Source organism: Anabrus simplex, chromosome 3, assembly GCF_040414725.1.
Source record: "Anabrus simplex isolate iqAnaSimp1 chromosome 3, ASM4041472v1, whole genome shotgun sequence".
Taxonomy (NCBI): domain Eukaryota; kingdom Metazoa; phylum Arthropoda; class Insecta; order Orthoptera; family Tettigoniidae; genus Anabrus; species Anabrus simplex.
Genome location: NC_090267.1, coordinates 229,470,045 through 229,489,467, shown reverse-complemented (window position 1 = coordinate 229,489,467; position 19,423 = coordinate 229,470,045). Strand labels below are relative to the sequence as shown.

At 38.6% G+C, this 19,423-nt stretch overlaps 1 protein-coding gene across 1 annotated transcript in view; it reads left to right on the top strand.

Annotated features, from left to right (window-relative positions):
* The window catches only part of Tbcd (tubulin folding cofactor D), a 278,977-nt gene that overhangs the window by 233,013 nt on the left and 26,541 nt on the right, over positions 1–19,423 (top strand). Inside the window, exons 15-16 of the mRNA XM_068226641.1 lie at positions 3,745–3,896; positions 7,928–8,126. Of these exons, the coding sequence (XP_068082742.1) occupies positions 3,745–3,896; positions 7,928–8,126 (351 nt within the window). The remainder of the gene's footprint in view (positions 1–3,744; positions 3,897–7,927; positions 8,127–19,423) is intronic.

The window sequence follows — 19,423 nt, the reverse complement described above, 5'->3', positions numbered from 1 at the left end:
CTATTGTTAAAAAAGAAGTAATTATTGTCTAATACGAATTTTAATAATCTGATGAACTCTTCTACTTCTAGTTTACTAAAACTACTATGTTTACAAATATTATCGTGTGTAATATTAACAGTCTTTTCTGTCGGAATATTCGGGAACATATTCACTACATCATACAAGCCCATCGTCTGATTTGGACGCATACCAAACTTATTCAAAATGTCACACAAGTCAATGGAATTTCTTAAGGGTTGCTTATTATTAAAGGTGTAATGTTTTTTCAAAAAATTATGAATGTATTTGGAGACCTTATATGTGGGAGAATTTCGGCAATTGATTATTGGGCGAACTGGAAGATCTTTTTTATGTATTTTGGGCAAAGGTCTGGTCACGGGGAGCCTAGGATTCATATTGAAGAGTTTTTGTTGTTCTTGTTATGTAAAAAGAAATGTGGATCTTTTAAGTAAGGCCTTTAAGTTGCGTTGTACTTTTGTTAAGGGATCTTTAGTCACTACTGTGTATTTGTTACTATCAAAACAATCTTCAGTTTTTTTGATATATGTATCCTTGTCCATCAAAACTATTGTCTCCCCCCCCCCCCGGTTTGTCAGCCTTGGTCACTATAATATTGTTATCTCAAATTTTGATTTCTTGTTTTTTATTATTATATGTTGTTTAGGATCAAAATTGGTATAAATCTCTTTAGCTAATCTGGGCAATTTCTTCTTTAACTCCAATATTACTTCGTCTTGTACATTGCATGGGGGTTTTGAGATGTTCGCTTCCGCTTCTGCTACAGTGTTAATGATATCTATTTCTCAATCTTTACGAGGCCAGTTGTGTTTTGGACGTCTTTTAAGTAGCTCATTCTCTCCTTCCGTAAACTGTACCTTGGTCAAGTTAACTACCGTAGGAGTAATAGTGTCCGTTGGGCCTATGTTTTGTTCTTTAATTTTTTGTTTACTGTGACGTATTTGTGTCTCTTTCAAATGATTCAATTTCTTATTCAATGTGTCCTGTTTCTTACTAAATGTGAACGTTAGTTTGTGTTCCATGTGTTGATAAAATGACTGCCATTCTAATGGAGCTAAATCCTGAGTTACCGCTAAGTGAACATGATATAATTGCAAATTCAACTCGGATTTCTTTCTGTAGTATGTCTTGATTTCATTTTTAAGCTATAATTCATTTACCTTACTTTGGGTTATGCTATGGTTTGGGCTGCTTATGTTTTTTCGTTGTATTGATTTAAGAAATCTAGTTACCAGTTTTAGTCTCGGACATTGTTTAAGGAAAGCTATATCCTTTACTAATTTACAAATCTTCATTTTTGAGAAACTTATATATATAAAATATCTAAAATCTGTACATGGTATGGCAAAACAGTTGGCGTTTCCGAAATCATCACATCGTTTTTCACATGAACTAGTTTTTTTTACTAAAACGGGGAAATCATTGCAGGTTGGTGTTATTAGTGAATTCATTTTTAAACATCGACGCTTTTTGAAATTTAACTGAAAGGAAGACAGTACATTATTCACACAGTTTACTACTGGAATCTACACCACATTCATACACAAATCTACTATCACCTAGATGAGAATTGGAGATGGAAAGAAATGATGAAATATTACTAACAGAAAATATCACTACTGAGATAGAGATGGAACTATATACTACAAAAGATTGATATGTAAAATTAAAAGTGTGTACTCAATTTTGTTGATGAACACCGATCTCCTGGAGTAGTAGCTCAGTCCTCCTAATGCTCTACTTCTAGAACCATTGCTATGCTATCGTCTATCTGGTCACTGTAGTGGAAATGTCCCTTGTTGAAGTCTTCATGTCTAGAGCTGATCCTCTTGAATAACACTTCATAAATAATAACCAATATAAATGGTCCGTTATTGGACGGGGGCAGTATAGAATAAGTTACAGTATTGAGAGCATCTGTAAAAAGACCTCAGCGTTGTTGTGAGATGGACAGCAAACAATGATATGACGGTAAATGTGGTGAAAAATTGGGTTGTTTCACCAAGATAAAATGTCCTCTCAGTTTTAATTACTGTGTGTTGAAGGGGTGAAAGTCCCATATGGGGATCACTGTAAGTACCTAGGTGTTAATATAAGGAAAAATCTTCATTGAGGTAATCAAATTAATGAGGTTGTAAATAAATGTTACAGACTCTTGGTACACTTACATGGGTATTTTGCAGTTGTGGTAAGGTTGTAAAGGAGATGGTGTATAGGTTGCTGGTAAGACCCCGATTAGAGTATGGTTTCAGCGCATGGGACACACTAGGAAACTGGGAAAGATTCATAAGAAAGCATCACAGTTTTTGTTGGTAATTTCTGACAAAAGAGTAATGTTACAAAAATGTTGCAAACTGGTAAGACTTGGGAGTAAGGGGAAAATTTGCTCGACCAAGCGGTATGTTCCAAGCTGTCAGTGGAGAGGTGGCATGGAATAACATTAGTAGAAGAATAAGCATGAATGGAGTTATTAGAAGTAGGATCATATTATGAAGATAAAGTTGGAATTCAAGAGGACATATTGGGGCAAATATTCGTTTATAGGAAGAGAAATTAGGGACTGGAATAATCGTTCAGTGGAGGGGAAGTCATTTAAGGAAAGACTAGTTAAACAACTGATAGCGATCTACTACATGAGCGACAGCCCTAAATGTGGATCAGTGGTGATTGATTCTTTTAATTTTACTTTTATTTGCTGATGTACCAAAGATATTGCTTACAGATCTTATAGATGGCACTTTTGAAACAGCCCAGGTAGCAAGGAATTAGGAAATGTATGATGTTAGATAAATTGTTATTCTTGATTAAAAAGCACATTTGAGTTCTTACAGACAAGCATCGGGGTGTGAAAGACATGTAACAGTAATATCTGTACTTCATCTAGGTTATACCCTTGTTGCGTTTTACCTTAGGCATGTGTGTGGTGTGGTCTTAAGAAGAGTAAATTGGATAGCATATTCTAGGCCAAGGATATAATGGTTTATGATAAACAGTCAGGGTCTTCTTTAATTTGTTCATGGTTGGTGAGGTATACGGATTTGGCTTATGACAAGAAGGAAGTGTTGTGTTCTTTATGTAACAAACATGCATCAGTTTTTAGGAACTGTATTTGTTCCAACATACAGTAATAAGCAAGGGAATTGATATCAGTACTTTTCAGGTTGCTCAGAAGAGAAATTGTCTATAAAAATTGGTTATACCGCAAAAATGTTCATGTGATGTTAAATATTTCATGGACCAGGGGGCACGATAGCTGAGTTGCATTGTCATTTCTTCTCTCCAAGGCAGCTGCAGTTCAGACCCCAGTCAATGCATGCAAGATTTTTGAAATGAAAAGTTTGGATTCCATGTAAAACTGGAGGTCCGATGGCTATAATCACAGTATCAACATTCCCTTAAAATGATGTACTTAGCTTTTTAGCTCATAGTCTATATTTACTGTGATGTTAATTTTACCTTGCAGCAAAAGTGAATTTTACTGCGGTACAGATTTTTGTGCTGTCACAAATTTAGTGTGCTGCTAATTTCCTGACTAAAAGTATGATGTTGCAGGTTTACTATGCTGCTATAGATGTAATTTTTAATTTGAAATTATAAACCTTTTTTATTTTTATTTTTGTAGCCTGTTTTAGGTGGCTGAAACTAGATTTTTTTCCTTGCCTAAAATCCAGAGGCCTAATTATATTTCTGTTTTACATGAAAATCCATTTTACTTTCTTGCAGAGTCTTACTCTGTTGGTCACAAAATCTAATCCATCTTTATTGGAGCCTCAAACAATACAAATGGTGATGGTGAACTTGGCTAAGCAGGCGGTGGAGAAAATAGACCGAACTAGGGCCTATGGTGGGAAGGCATTCAGCAGTCTGCTACACAAGTATGTATACTTTTTTAGGTTGATAGTTTGTTATTCTGTGTATAGAGTGGCTCTGATGGCAAAAGTTATGGACTGCACTGTTTGGGGGACTTAAATTGTAAACCAGTCACCAGGTGGGGATTATGGTAATGAATAAATATTCCTATTTTCAGTCTTAATTCAGGCTATATTTTTGGGTAACACAGAGAAGACTTGACCATTCTTATCCTGAACAGTACATCACCCACCTTGTAGTCTTGCTTTTTGCCACTATGAGTATCCTACCTTTGAATGGTGAGATTATGGATGGTGTGCTGTGATCTTTTTTCTGTTCCAAATATCTTAGCTAAATAAAATTATATTTAAATGAGTATCATGCTGCATATTCATAATCTCTATCTGTGTTCATTTATAACTTGAGAACAACTGGACTCATTTTTATGCGTTATTTTAGCTCTTCGCTGAAGGATCTTCTGAGGTAGTTTTCTGTGTTTTAAACGTTTAGCATTTACAAAAAGGAAGCCAAGCAGTAATGGTTTCTATGAAACACCTCAAAGAAAATGATGCCACACAAGTGATTTCTCAGCTTATGCTGCCTAATCTGTTACAGATATCCACAAACTAAATGTGCCAGAATTGTAGAACAAAAACATCTGTGTTACCACATAAAAGGTTGCCCATAATAACAGTAAGTTTTATTTTTTAACAGTAGGAAACCTGCAGAGGGTACAGGAATAGAATCCCCCCTCATACACAGACAATGTTCATTGAGCAACAGAAAAGATAAGCTTGCAACACTATCCTTGTGGTTGAATAGGGCACTCTCTAGTCCTTGATCCAGCAGTGATTTGCTCAATGGCATAGAATGCAGAAAGCAAGGGAAAACCCCTGCATTACTTTTCCCAAGAAAAACCTATGGTGAGTCAAATAATGAATATTGATGTAGCTGGGAACTTCGAGATCACATTCTAGAGGATTGATGTCTGGCCCAGTAGAGGAGGAAATAGGGCCTCTCAGGTTTGTAATAAGCAAAATACCTATTTAACAATTAGGTAATCGAATATGAAAATTGTGCTACGGGTTGGGAAATTGGAAAACCTTAAAAGAGGGATAGAAAGTCATAGTTTAGATATTTTAAAACTAGCAGAAACATGTTGGAGAGGAAAGGGTGAATTCTTGAGTGGAGAATACAAGGTTTTACACATTCTGTAAGTGATCGTGGCCAGAGTGGAGTAAGACTGGTGCTTAATAGTCCTTCCTGGAAAGCCCTCCTTGATGTTGTTTATAGAATATCATAGCACATTTATCAGCAACACCTGTAAACCTGATTGTGATGCAGGTGTATATGCTGATGTCTAACTCTAAGGATGATGAGAGATTGAAGAAAAGTCTAGTGACAATAGTGATATAATGGGAGAGTGGAATGTTGTGATTGGCGAGGGAAAAGGAAGTCTCGTTGTCGGCAAGTATGGACTAGGGAACAGAAACATACGAAGGCAACTTCTTCTTGAATTTTGTGAACAAGAGAATTTTGTTATAACTAATACCTGGTTTTCAGCAGCAAGAAAGATATTGTAGCCTGGTTTGATTTTCGCGGCCAAAGAGATGCATAAAATGTGAACGTAAAACCCAACAGAAGCAAGGATAAGGTTGGCTACATACATCAAAAATAAAATCGTAAATAAAATAAAGGATGCGGATAGGATACTTAAAACTTAAAGGTATAAATGACAACTACAGACAGGAATAGTGTGGAAAGCAGACTAGGACCCTATGAGGCTGTAAGATCGTAGGATGTTGTAAGGAAAAGAACGTACTCGCCCATACCCTTCGTATGAAATATAATTAGAAAAACAAGAACAGAAACCTATAGAACACAATTCGTGAAAAAGGAACAGAAATACAACTGCAACTTAAATCTTGAACAATAAACCAGATAGGATATAACAAACAATCTTCTGGATGGTCCATCAAAGGACAACTACAGACTTGTCTTGTAATTTCATTATACAGAGCTACTGGAGGCAACCTGACGGTAAATTAACACATTGCAACATAAAGGATAAAAGAAATTTTAAAACAGGAAAAACCTCCAAAACAAAAGGTGGCCTCGTGTAACACAGAGGCATAAATGAAATAGCCCAAACTATGATCCGAGGTGATTTCCTGGCAGGATAAGAACATTTACATTTCGCGAAATTTAAGAAGAAAGGCCGAAACACATGAAGGTTAAACTTAGAAAGAGGAAAACAAAATCACATGTTACAAAATTTTAAAATAATTAAACGTGCTTACCTTAGGGTAGGTTGGCCCCATAGGCCCGGACTGCGCGCACCGCGCGTCCGACCCCTTCGAAGATCGAAAACGAAAGACGACAAGAAAACGGTAGCACACGCGTACCTCACATCATATCAGAAATCGTACGATATCAAACCGCCAATCAGAAAACACCTCCATGTTAAACCAATTACAAAATTTCTAATTACAACCAATTACAAGAACCATAACCTTATATGGGCATCAAGCAAACGACAAGCCATGAAGAAATTGCTGACGCAACAATTGAACCATCAATTTCTTACACATGTCGGTATAGGGAGTTCATTTTTAAACTGGACCAAATATTTTAAAACATAAAATCAGCAAGACCAAATTATACAATCTTCAAAAATGTGTTAACTTTCTTGGGATACACAAAACATAACACATTTTTTCTACATATGTCCAAACAGTTTGTTTCTAAACAATTTCCTTTAAAAATAATTTTCGGATAGTCTTTACCTAGAAAAAAAAACAACAATTTCTTGAGATACACAAAACATTTTCACCGAGAAAACAAAATAAAATTACAATTTCTTGATGTATAGGAAACACTCTTGAGATCGCCGTCCAATAGTTCGATTCATCCAGAATAAAAAAAAAGTTTTCTTGCAGCTCACGTACCATGTCACCCACTACGGGTTACAGATATATTTGGAAGACACCAGGTGACAAATCCGGGTACAGATCGACAATATCCTTGTTAAACAAAGGTACAGAAATCAGGTGTTTATGTTAGACTTTGTATGTTTAATTAGTATATTTTAGTGGATATGTCCCCAATATTTGCCATATTTGGCATACATAACTGCTTCAGAATTGTTGTTTGTTTGCAGAACTTATCTTCATAAATTTATATAAAATAAATTACTGTACTATAATGATCATTAAAACTCATTTTCTCTGTAAGGAAGAGTATGATCTTTTTAAATATTCCAGAATGTTTATAATCATTGCTTTCCCTAACCATGAAACCATTTAAAAAAGTAATTTTAAAAAATCTGCATTTTTTGGAGGGTATGTTGTATGTATGTATGTTGGGTATTCAGCCCGAAGGCTGGTTTGATCCTCTGCAGCTCCGCCAACAGCTGTCATAAATAGCCTAGGCATCACTGAAGAGGCGTACTAGGGAAATGAGGAGTGAGGTAGTTTCCCGTTGCTTTCCTCACCGAGCCAGCCGTTGCTATTACATATCAGTCTGCCAAGCCCACTGAAATGCATGCACCAACCAACCCTATGAGCGATATTTTCACACCATTCATAACAGGGACTGGCTGCATAAGCAATGGTATTACTAGCATCACTCATACCTCAGTCACTTTCATATTGTCAAAGCCAAGGATGAGACTGAGACAGGTCAATGAAAGTAACAAATTTGATATAGCCCATACCAGAAGACATAGTGCACTGTAAACACTACATCTCGCCAGCAAAGGCATTTTTGGAGGGTAGCACATTCAAAAATGGCAGTCTCCTATGTGTTAAAGGTAGAAAAGGTCATAAAATGAAAATGAAGTTGAATTGGGGCAAATATATGTTTATAGGAATAGGGGTTAGGGATTGGAATAATTTACCAGAGGAGATTTTGATAAATTTCTGTCTTTTTTGCATTCATTTGAGAAAGGACTGTTAGGGAAATCTGCCACCTGAGTGACAACCTTAAATGCAAATCAGTGGTGATTATTGTGATGTACAAAATATGTGAGGAGTGATTCTAGCATTTTTTTTTGCAGCAAACCTTCAGTGCCACATATTCCATGCTATAATGAGGTAGTGGCTATATTCCCTGAAGATTTATGCAGAGAGAAGATCAACTGGATTGCAGCTGCTGATACATTCCCAAGATTCACTCAGCTCCTAGCTCTGCAACCGTACACATACAGTGTGCTGCTAGGCCTGGTTGTCAGTGTAGGTGGTCTCACAGAAAGTCTTGTAAGTATTTCATGTTGTTTGTTTTTCCTTATTTTGAGACAGAAGTCATAATATGGCAATTAAGTATTCTATTCTTGGATTTGGTGTTGCGAGATAAAGCTTTAGAGTTTCTAGTACTTATTATGTACTTGCATGTTAGTGACCTCTTCTGGGGCATGGCAACTATGTGACCAGTAGTTAATGGGATGCTGAACACAGAATATTGATGTTACTAGGTTTAGGATGTGGAGTGATCTGTCTAAATTTTCTTCTGTGTAATGTAGCCTACACTTCCCAACACGGAAACTAGGAAAATGAAGGGTTTCACAAGTTTTGCGAGGGAAGTGAACTCAACAGCAGAGACAATATCTCTTGCACATAGTCATTAATTATGCGATCCGTTGAAGGGAGATTTTTTTAGAATAGCTGTTAAGGCAACACTCTGGAGATAAAAATCAAGATTTTGGTCTTTCTGGCAATTTTTTTAATGACTGAAATTGAAAGGATTGAGTTTCTTCTTTCTTGTCACAAAGTTATTTTGTTGAATTCAAACGATTTATCTTTAATAATGCTTTGTTTGTCAGTCTGCACACAGCAGAAATGGGCGTGGCATCTGCTGAACTGCTTTGTTAGGTAATGATATCATTGTCATGTTTCCATTCAATCAAATGAGGCGCTCGGGGCTAGATAATGGTAAGCCACACATTGAGCAATATTGAGATTTGTACGCATTTTGTATCTGCTAGAGGATGGCAAGCCACTGGAGGAGTGGTGTTTGAAGAAACCAAGAGATGGCAGCACACGCTCTGTTATGTATTGCACCAAGACACAGCACATAATTTTTGTGCTTTAGTATGGTAAGCCTCAGCAAGATGGCGTCTTGCAGAGGAAACAGTGTGAGGTGTTGTTTCGATGAAAAAAATGCATTTTGGAATCGAGACGGAGGCCGATTGTCTTGAGAGTGAATCCTCGTGTGATGACAGTGTTGTAGATGTGGATTATCAGCTGAGTCCATGTGATATCCCATCAACATCAGAGGTAAGCATCAACAAAATGTTATTATGTGGCATGCCATATTATAGCATGTGACAATGTGGCTTAACTTGACAACGCAGTACATGTAGTACTGTAAGATAACGCTAATATTTAATGGTACTATGAACTATGGGACTATTTCTAAGATATTTATACGGAGCCAAGTAACCATAAACGACTGTTAACCTAAGATGGGCATCACTAGGTGACTGCTATAGGGGTTATTGTGGCTTGCCATTATATAGCTGTTAAATTGTTGTATTGTTCAGTGTAGTTTCATAGGTTCATGCTATTAGTTTTTTATTCTTTTTTCTTCCGCAAGGATGAAGACTTAGCTCCTATTGTTAGAGAGGTGCCCATCTCACCTGCTAAGAATGGAAGGCATCGATGGCAGCAGCAAACACCAGAGTTGAGTAAAAGGGCTAAACGTAAACGTCGGTGTAATCGGGCGTGTACTTAAACATAGCTATTAACCACAATTTAAAAATATTAGAAAAATAATTACTTTAATTAAATAATAATAATTAATATTATTATTTAGGAGAGCCGTAACAGAATATTGAATTAATAGTAAATTAGTAATACGATATGTTTCATAAACATGTTGTAAGATGGACATTATTTTTTATTTTTAAGGGTGAAGAGTACACTGTTCACGGAGACTTCCATGAAATTAATGGCAAGAAGCGTGGCCGTCCTACACAGACATCGTGGATTGCGACTTTAACACAGGCCCAGTCCTGTACAGCGTAAGAAACTGTCTGTCATGGACCAGCTTCCCTACATACTTGCGGTGCATCATGGATATTATTTATCTCTGACTCAGTACGAAACCACAGAGCAGGTTGAGGAACCTGAATTAATTGATGGCAGGTTCTTAGTTGACAGTGAGAGTGACGTGATGGGTGATCAGTAAAGCCAAATGTCGGCACTGAAACTTTGGTGATACAAAATGACAAGCCACAAAATTATATGTATTCCTTGTACTTAATGTTTTTTTCTACTATGTACATTCATTAAAAAGGTTCTATTTCATGTTACGAGAATACCGTAACACGTTCAATGCGGATCACGCCCTGGGCGCGAGACGCTACTTTATAAGCACGTTCGGAGCACGTGCCTAGCGCGTCAAGGGACGGTTGCTAGAAAATGTAAATCACAGGTTTCCCGCACGGTAAGAAAGGCTCTAATTGTCATCCCGCACATCGTATAAGTCCAGTCTACGAGCAGATTGATCCGTAGCCATATTTGCGCATGCGTATTCCGTTTCCCCGCGTATTTCCTTTCCAGAGTTGTCATCATACGTCATTCATTTATGGGATCTTTGAGCAGCAAGACCACTTCAATGCGAGCTAAGACACTGCATTTTCTGTTTATTAATTCTTCAGGAGAATTACGAGTGGTTCCACTTTTGAAATAAATCTCACTACTGCAATATGTTCAGTAAAAGAACTGAACTTGTAATTGTCATTTATTCTTGCATCATTTATGTGTATAACATGAAAGAACTTCTAATTGTCATTTATTCCTCATCACATTTATAAGTAACTTGAAAGAACGTGCAGTAATCATTTTTGACTGCGTCGTGATGCTTATGTTATCATTTTATTTATATTTTTTTCTGATGGCCGACAATGTGGTTCCTTCAATATCACGAGACCTACCCAATTAGCCAAAGTATTTCATTTTTGTTTGTCAAATTCTGTAATAGAGAAGTGTAAATATGAATATATTTATGTCTGTAACATACTTTATGCATTTGTATGCTATCCGAGGTAAATAATGCACAGTAATCTACCGACGTGCATGGCGCATGATCAATCTGGTGACCAGTATTACTTCTCGATTTCAACCACCGTGCGGGTCACGCACCAGGCGTGAGTTTGATAGAACTCGTCCTACCAACGAACAAAACTTCGATAATTACAACTTTTAAAGAGTCCCACACAAATATTTTGCTCAGGTTGGCGGGTATGTCACGCTCTGCTAATACGCAGTGAACGTGTTAATGTATGTAGTACCTCATCATTCAATAAACATACCTCTTATGTTGATCACCTGATTTATGGAATTTTTTGAACCTTCATATGTCTCTCCTGTAAAATTTCCTCAATGTGGCTTACTGGTATCTAGCCCCGAGCACCTCAAATAAGCCTGTTGTTTGCTATTACGCATCCATGGGATGGGCCAAAAGCGCCCCCTGCCTTTCTCCCGATATATTTATACAGACTCAGGCTGTAAGATCTACCATATATCTGAATGAAATTATAAAGCCTGTTACGGACTAATATTTCAGTACTCGACTGTCATTGAGCAACATTTTATGCTTGTATTGGTATTCCTCTTGGTACTACAATAGTGCCAACAACTATAAATTTACTCATTCGGAACAAATATTTCAGATTTCCCAATAGGAATCAACATCTATATCATCTGATGGCCAAGCAGGCATCAGTTTTTGATAATGAGACAAAGTCTCTCATAGTGCATCGGCACTGCTGATGGCTACAATTGGCCTACGCAGTGGCCTCCATGGTATGCACAAGCCAGCGTCTTGGTAGGTGTGCTAGGTACCAACTGATGAGCCCAGCCTAGCACACGGGGGCGAAATGCTGGCAACCAGGAATGAGTTAGCTGGAAAATTTATAATGTCCAATAACAGACCATTTATTTTGGTATTAACTATAAGTTTTGTTATTCTTGTATGTTTAATCTTTTTTGTGGGTTCTGTGGTGGTATCAGTCTGTTTACTTTTGTGAAGTATGCGCGCAAGTAACGTCTTGTAGTTGTGTATCAAGATACTGTTGTAACCGTCCAGGCATACTAATTTATTGTACAGTCCTATTAAATGATATCACTCGATATCAAGATTATCCGCCATCGGCAATTTTTCATAAAGACAAAATAATTTAACTTCAATCAATTGTAAATAAGGCTTTTGGAATCATATTGTATATATTAGAACATCATTTATTATTTCAATTATAAGATAGGAATTCATTATATACTGTAAATATGGTCAATATGTTGAGTCTGAGTTTGTGTCACTTCATCTCATATTGTGTACACGGAAAAGTTATTCTCGACACTTGGGAAGTTGGAATGACTCACGGGTTTTAACTTGTAACCAATGTATTATACAGCGTTCCGCGCGCGAGGCTAGCCCAAGCTACGTGACTACATCATCGACACGCCTACTGGTTACGGGTGAAGAGTGAAGAGAGGTAAGATATGATATGAGATCTACGAATCAGATGCTTCATTGTAAAGAGATTTGGTATGGAGCAAATACCAAGAGTGGGGAGAGCTTGGGTATATTATCTTGCGCGGAGCAATCCTCAACATACAACTACAATTTATTTTTGAGACAGTGAGTGGTCGCTTCGAGAGACAATTATTATTTTCGGGACAGTGAGTTGTTGCTTCAAGGTACAGTACGTAGCTGCCGTGATGTTGTCGGATTACGGTGAGACGAAACAAGCATACGGCTTGTGATATATTCTATAATAATTTTGGACGAAGAACTACGTTAGTTCACGTCCACGGTATTTGGTACAAGTCTGTATTATATCAGGAGAATAACTAAGTTGGATTAAGATTTCTGATAATATGGAAAAATTCACAACACTGAATTTTCTCCTCATACGATCAACGGTGATCAATTTTCACAAGCATAGGGCCAATGTCTAAATTAAAGACTAGGCAATTAGGGAGTGCTAGTCCAGATAGCCCAAACCATATTGAGGAAGGCAGGAAGGATTTCCATGGAGCCAGTCTGCAACGATAACAGGGGAACGAGTAACCACGGAATACAGATGACCTCAACGGAAGCTACAATTGGTGAGCCACAATTAGACAATGCAAGCAACAGTAAATTACAGTAACATAAAATCCTTAATTCCCTCCAAGCTAAAAGGTACTTTTCTGACTCGTCTAATTTTTTTGTTTGTTTAATAAATTAATTTGACCAGATATTGTGTTAATTTTCTTTCTAAAAGCAATACTTAATGGTTAATTATTTAAAATCCTACCCCTGTGATTTAAGTATATGTTTCTATGCTATTAAATATACATTTTGCTGTAGAGTTTTGTTTAAAACTGTAACGCTGGTGCCCACACAATACATAGAGAAATGGGAAACCATGGAGTGATAATTGATTCTATGTGTGTGGCAATTTGCGGGCAAGCCACATATAGTTTATACACTAACTGACAGAGCAAATGCAACACCAAGACGGAGTGGTCAGAACTTTATGCCAATGGCAGGGTAGACTGACGTCACTGAGGTATGCTCATGATGTGAAATGCGCCGCTGTGCTGCGCACGTAGCGAACGATAAATGGGACACGGCGTTGGCGAATGGCCCACTTCGTACCGTGATTTCTCAGCCGACAATCATTGTAGAACGTGTTGTCGTGTGCCACAGGACACGTGTATAGCTAAGAATGCCAGGCCGCCGTCAACGGAGGCATTTTCAGCAGACAGACGACTTTACGAGGGGTATGGTGATCGCGCTGAGAAGGGCAGGTTGGTCGCTTCGTCAAATCGCAGCCAATACCCATAGGGATGTGTCCACGGTGCAGCGCCTGTGGCGAAGATGGTTGGTGCAGGGACATGTGGCACGTGCGAGGGGTCCAGGCGCAGCCCGAGTGACGTCAGCACGCGAGGATCGGCGCATCCGCCGCCAAGTGGTGGCAGCCCCGCACGCCACGTCAACCGCCATTCTTCAGCATGTGCAAGACACCCTGGCTGTTCCAATATCGACCAGAACAATTTCCCGTCGATTGGTTGAAGGAGGCCTGCACTCCCGGCGTCCGCTCAGAAGACTACCATTGACTCCACAGCATAGACGTGCACGCTTGGCATGGTGCCGGGTTAGAGCGACTTGGATGAGGGAATGGCGTAACGTCGTGTTCTCCGATGAGTCACGCTTCTGTTCTGTCAGTGATAGTCACCGCAGACGAGTGTGGCGTCGGCGTGGAGAAAGGTCAAATCCGGCAGTAACTGTGGAGCGCCCTACCGCTAGACAACGCGGCATCATGGTTTGGGGCGCTATTGCGTATGATTCCACGTCACCTCTAGTGCGTATTCAAGGCACGTTAAATGCCCACCGCTACGTGCAGCATGTGCTGCGGCCGGTGGCACTCCCGTACCTTCAGGGGCTGCCCAATGCTCTGTTTCAGCAGGATAATGCCCGCCCACACACTGCTCGCATCTCCCAACAGGCTCTACGAGGTGTACAGATGCTTCCGTGGCCAGCGTACTCTCCGGATCTCTCACCAATCGAACACGTGTGGGATCTCATTGGACGCCGTTTGCAAACTCTGCCCCAGCCTCGTACGGACGACCAACTGCGGCAAATGGTTGACAGAGAATGGAGAACCATCCCTCAGGACACCATCCGCACTCTTATTGACTCTGTACCTCGACGTGTTTCTGCGTGCATCGCCGCTCGCGGTGGTCCTACATCCTACTGAGTCGATGCCGTGCGCATTGTGTAACCTGCATATCGGTTTGAAATAAACATCAGTTATTCGTCCGTGCCGTCTCTGTTTTTTCCCCAACTTTCATCCCTTTCGAACCACTCCTTCTTGGTGTTGCATTTGCTCTGTCAGTCAGTGTATTTATATTCATGTGTCCCCAGCTATTAACTTTCGTCTCCTCAATTGTGAAGCTTAGGAGAGCGAACAGTTACATATGTCGTACCAACGTGGAGCTCGAAAACCATTAAATATTCATGTAAAGAAAGCAGTAAAGTAGAGTCTGTTCGAGAGGGGTTATGTGAGTGTTCATATAATTTATGTGTGTGATTTTGGGGGAATCATGGCTGCATAAGGTGAAAAGGACATGAAATTATGTAGCGGAAAGTTAGTAAAGGGAGGCGAGTCGCTGAATTCTAGGGATGTTGTAGATGAGAGCATTGAAGTAGATAAAATGGTAGAGAGTGGTAGGAGCATGGAAAATAGCACAGAATATGATGTAGCTAGGATGGAGGGCGAGAAAGAAGGTAATACGAATAGTGAAATGAATATTCAACAACTATTTGTGATGATGCAAGGGATATCAGAGCAAACAAAAGGGATAGATGAAATTAGGAAGGAAACGGATGAAATTAGGAAGGAAACAAGAGGGATAGATGAAATTAGGAAGGAAACGGATGAAATTAGGAGGGAAGTAGAGAGAACGCAGACAGAGATTAAAGAAAATAGAAAGGAGATAGAACAGACGAAAACCAAAATTAGCAGAGAAGTTAATACTAGGATGGATGCTTTAAATCGTAGATTAGATGAAGCACTAGAGCAGCAGAAACGTTTTGATAAACAGTTAGGGGAACAGGAGATGAAACGTAGCCAGCATGAGAAAGAAGTAGAAAGAAAGTTAAGTGAACATAAAATCTAAGTCATAGAGTTGGTAGAAAAAGGAAATTGTAAAGTTAGGAGCGAAGTAGACCAGCAGATCACAGGAATTAATCGTAAAATTCAAGAACAAGTAGGAGAAGTTAGCAAAGTTAGAGAACAAGTACAACGACAATACGATGATCTGTGTGGTAAGGTGGAGATTAATGCTAAAATATGTAATGAAAAGTTTAGGAAAACGTAGGAAAATGCGGTTGAAATTGAAGTCACCAAGGAAAGACAGGAACACATTGCGAGTGACGTAGAAACTAAAGTGAAAAGAATAAATGAACGTATTGATAGGTCGGAGGCACAAATACGTAAAGAAATCAGAGAAAAGCAAGGTAATATGGGAAGTCACTGCCATGGTACAAATTTCATATGTGAAACAGAACTACCTAAATTCAATGGGAAGCAGACAAACCCTTTAGATTTTTTAAACACTGTGAAGAAATGGTTTAAAAACAATAGAAGAAGGATTCATTGAAGTGGAAGAAGCATCAGAAATAATTGGCAATGCTTTTATTGGGGAAACTAAATCATGGTTCACGGTGTATAAGAGCAGCATGACCAGTATAGTGGAATTCCAGAAATATTTCATGGAGAAATTCTGGAGTGAAGTTATACAAAGCAGGGTAAGAGAACGCATTGTTTTTGGGAAATTTAGGCCACACAAAGGGGTTTCTATGACAGAATATTTCCTGGCCCACGTTATGATTTGTAAAAACGTAGATGGGATGTCAGCAGAGAGAGATATTGTGAAATTATTACTCAGACATTTTCCCAACAAAATCCGTGAAGCTAGCTGTATGCAACTGATAGAGTCTATTCAAGGAATGGAAAGATTGCTAGCAAGTTTTGATGTGTTAGGAAATAGTAGTAGTACACGAGGACACACAAACTATCAAACACCACCCGGAAGACAAGAACACAATCACCGTGGTCAATTCCAAGCGAGACAACAAAATGTAGGTAATCAGTCGCACCAGCAAAATAGGAATGTTCAGAGGGAACGTAATGTTGAGGAAGGTACAAGCCGAAATCAGGATACAAGGAGGCAGAGTAATTTAAACTGATAGTAGATGGTAATGAGAGATCAATTATCAGTCTTCAGTACGTGTTGTGAGAAATTGTGTAATGACGCACATGAATTATGATCTCGATGTCAGAGATGAGTTATTACGGGAAGTGGATCAAGTCGAAGTTGCTAGTAAAAGTAATAACCCCGTTGCTACGATCGAGGTATGGAGGGCACAGTATCAGGCTTTATTAGATTCAGGCAGTCAAAGCTCATGTGTAAGTTCGAAGTGGTATGAGGACAGAAAAAAGGTGAATATTGAGATAGAGGAAATGCCTGTGAAATCCACATATATTGTCACTGCTGTAGGTAAATGATCCAAGCAAATATGTAAACAAGTTGCCATACCTATTTGTATTAACGGGAAGTAAAAAATTCAGATATGTCTTGTTATTCCGAACCTTATATTGATGTTATCTTGGGATCCGACTGGCTAAGTTTATACTCAGCTCGGTTAGATTACAATGAGGCGATGGTATATTTAAGGTGGGATAATGAGGATATTAAAGTCAGGTGGGATGCCGAAGTTCAGACGAAAGTGGAGGTTTGTAACGTGGTGTGTCAATGAGGTTTCAAAAGATGAAGAAGAATGAGCAAATTTTAAGTTAAGTGAAGTGTGGTTAGAGGAGAACCAAGATGATGCTGTGAGAGAAGCGGTAGATAGTAGCAATTTGGAAGAAAGTTAGAGGGACCAATTGTTGTATGTGTTGAGAAAACACAAGGAAGTACAGTAGAAGTCCGTTATAGCGAGAATTCATAACGGCGAAAAATTTACTCGCTATAACAAATTGTCGTTATATCCGATTTTTGTATAAAAGCCGGAAAACCCTTCATGCACTTTAAAATCGGTAAGAAACGGCAATCAGTTTGTTCACAACTTGCGTTTTCGTAGATGATATCCACACTACGGCTTACTTGTTTGTTATTTTTTGTAATCCAATACTATGTGAAAGTGTATGTTTAATTAAATTCTGAAAAAAATATAGTACCGTATATCTCAGAATCCAAGATGAACCCCACTTTTTCCTTCAAAAAATTTAAATCAGGCTCAAAAAGAAGTTTGTAAAATCATATGAATGCCTGTCTTACAGTAGAAGGCATGAGAATAAAGAAAATATTGAATGCAAAAAGGCCCAGGAATATAAAAGAATTGAGATCATACATTGGAGTATGTAACTTTTTAGAAGATTTGTAGTAAGATTTTCCTACTTATTAGAGCTGTTTAGAGATTTGCTGAAAGCTGGCAATAAGTGGAAGTGGGCAGAATACCATGAGAAGGCATTTGAAGAGCTGAAAGATGGTTTTAGGAAAGCTGTGATTCTGAAATATCCTAGAGGTGATAGGAAGTATGTTATGACTGATTCATCACATAGTTGTATTGCCAGAGTTCTATGCCAGGTGCATGATGAGAACAACTTAGGGATTGTTTCGTTAGCTTTGAGAGAGCTAAGTGCAGCTGAGAAACGCTATACGATAACTGAATTAGAGTTTTTAGCGATTATATATTCTCTAAGTAAATTTAGGATGTACCTGTTGGGTACAAAATTTGAGATCTGGACCGACCATCATGCGCTGTCTTTTATTTCTACTTGCAAATTGTCATCTAACAGGGTCAGTAGATGGATTTTAGCAATACAGGAGTATGATTTTAAAGTGGTACACATTAAAGGCAAGAACAATGTGTTAGCCGATTTGCTATCCAGAGACCGGGATTTGTGTATTGAAGGTAGTGTCATTAAGACTCAAGAAGGCATTGTAATCTCTGCATGTCTTCATAAAGACAATAAGGAAGCTTTGAATAGATTACGGAAGATGCGTTTTGAACAATCTCAGGATAGTGAGTGTAAAGCTGTGATAAGTGAACTTCAGAACGGAGATCAGGAAAGTGTGAAGAAAGGTAGGCGCACTTATAGGATGGTTGATCAATTTTTAATGAAGAATTGTGGTGACGATTGTTGGCGCATATTTGTACCCAAGTCATTGAGAACGGAATTAATTTGTTTCATTCATAAGGAGTTGGGACATTATGGAGCAAGTAAAGTGTTGTATGAGATTCAGAGAAGGTTTGTATGGGATAAAATGGGAAGGCAAATTAGGAAAACTATTTCCTCTTGTGATTTATGCCAACAGAGTAAAGCTCCCAATAGGTATCCCAAAGGACCTAGGCAAGCGGTCATTACTGAGAAACCGGTTGACCTTGTTTGTGTAGACTTATTTGGACCTGTAGTTTGTGGTAAATATGGCTATCAATACGTGTTTGTGGTGATAGACGCTTTTTCCAAGTTAGTCAGACTGTATCCGATGAGAAAAGCAACAGGTCTTAGTTGTAGTAAGATTATTAGTGACAAGTATGTTCAGGAATTAGGTACGCCTAGGAGGTTATTATCTGATAGCGGATCTCAATTTACCTCAAAGAAGTGGAAGGCTGTGATGACTGAGTTAGGTATCACACATGTTTTTTCCTCAATTAGGAACCCGCAAGGGAATATGTGTGAATGCACGATGAAGGAATTAGGTAGGATGTTTAGATCTTTAGTTCATGACAAGTACAATGCGTGGGTGGGTTCTTTAGCATTGATTGAGAAATGGATTAATATGGTACAGCATGAAAGTACAAAATTCACTCCATTAGAGGTTCATTTTGGCAGCAACCCAAGGAATGAGCTGACAAAAGTACTAGGTATTACACAGGAACCTCAGCGGGACACTAATATATATGTCAGATTAGCAAGAGAGAATTTGATTAAAGCGGCTGAGAAGCATAGCAGACAGCAGAAACGTCAGGTGTTAGACGAATTTCAGATAGGAGA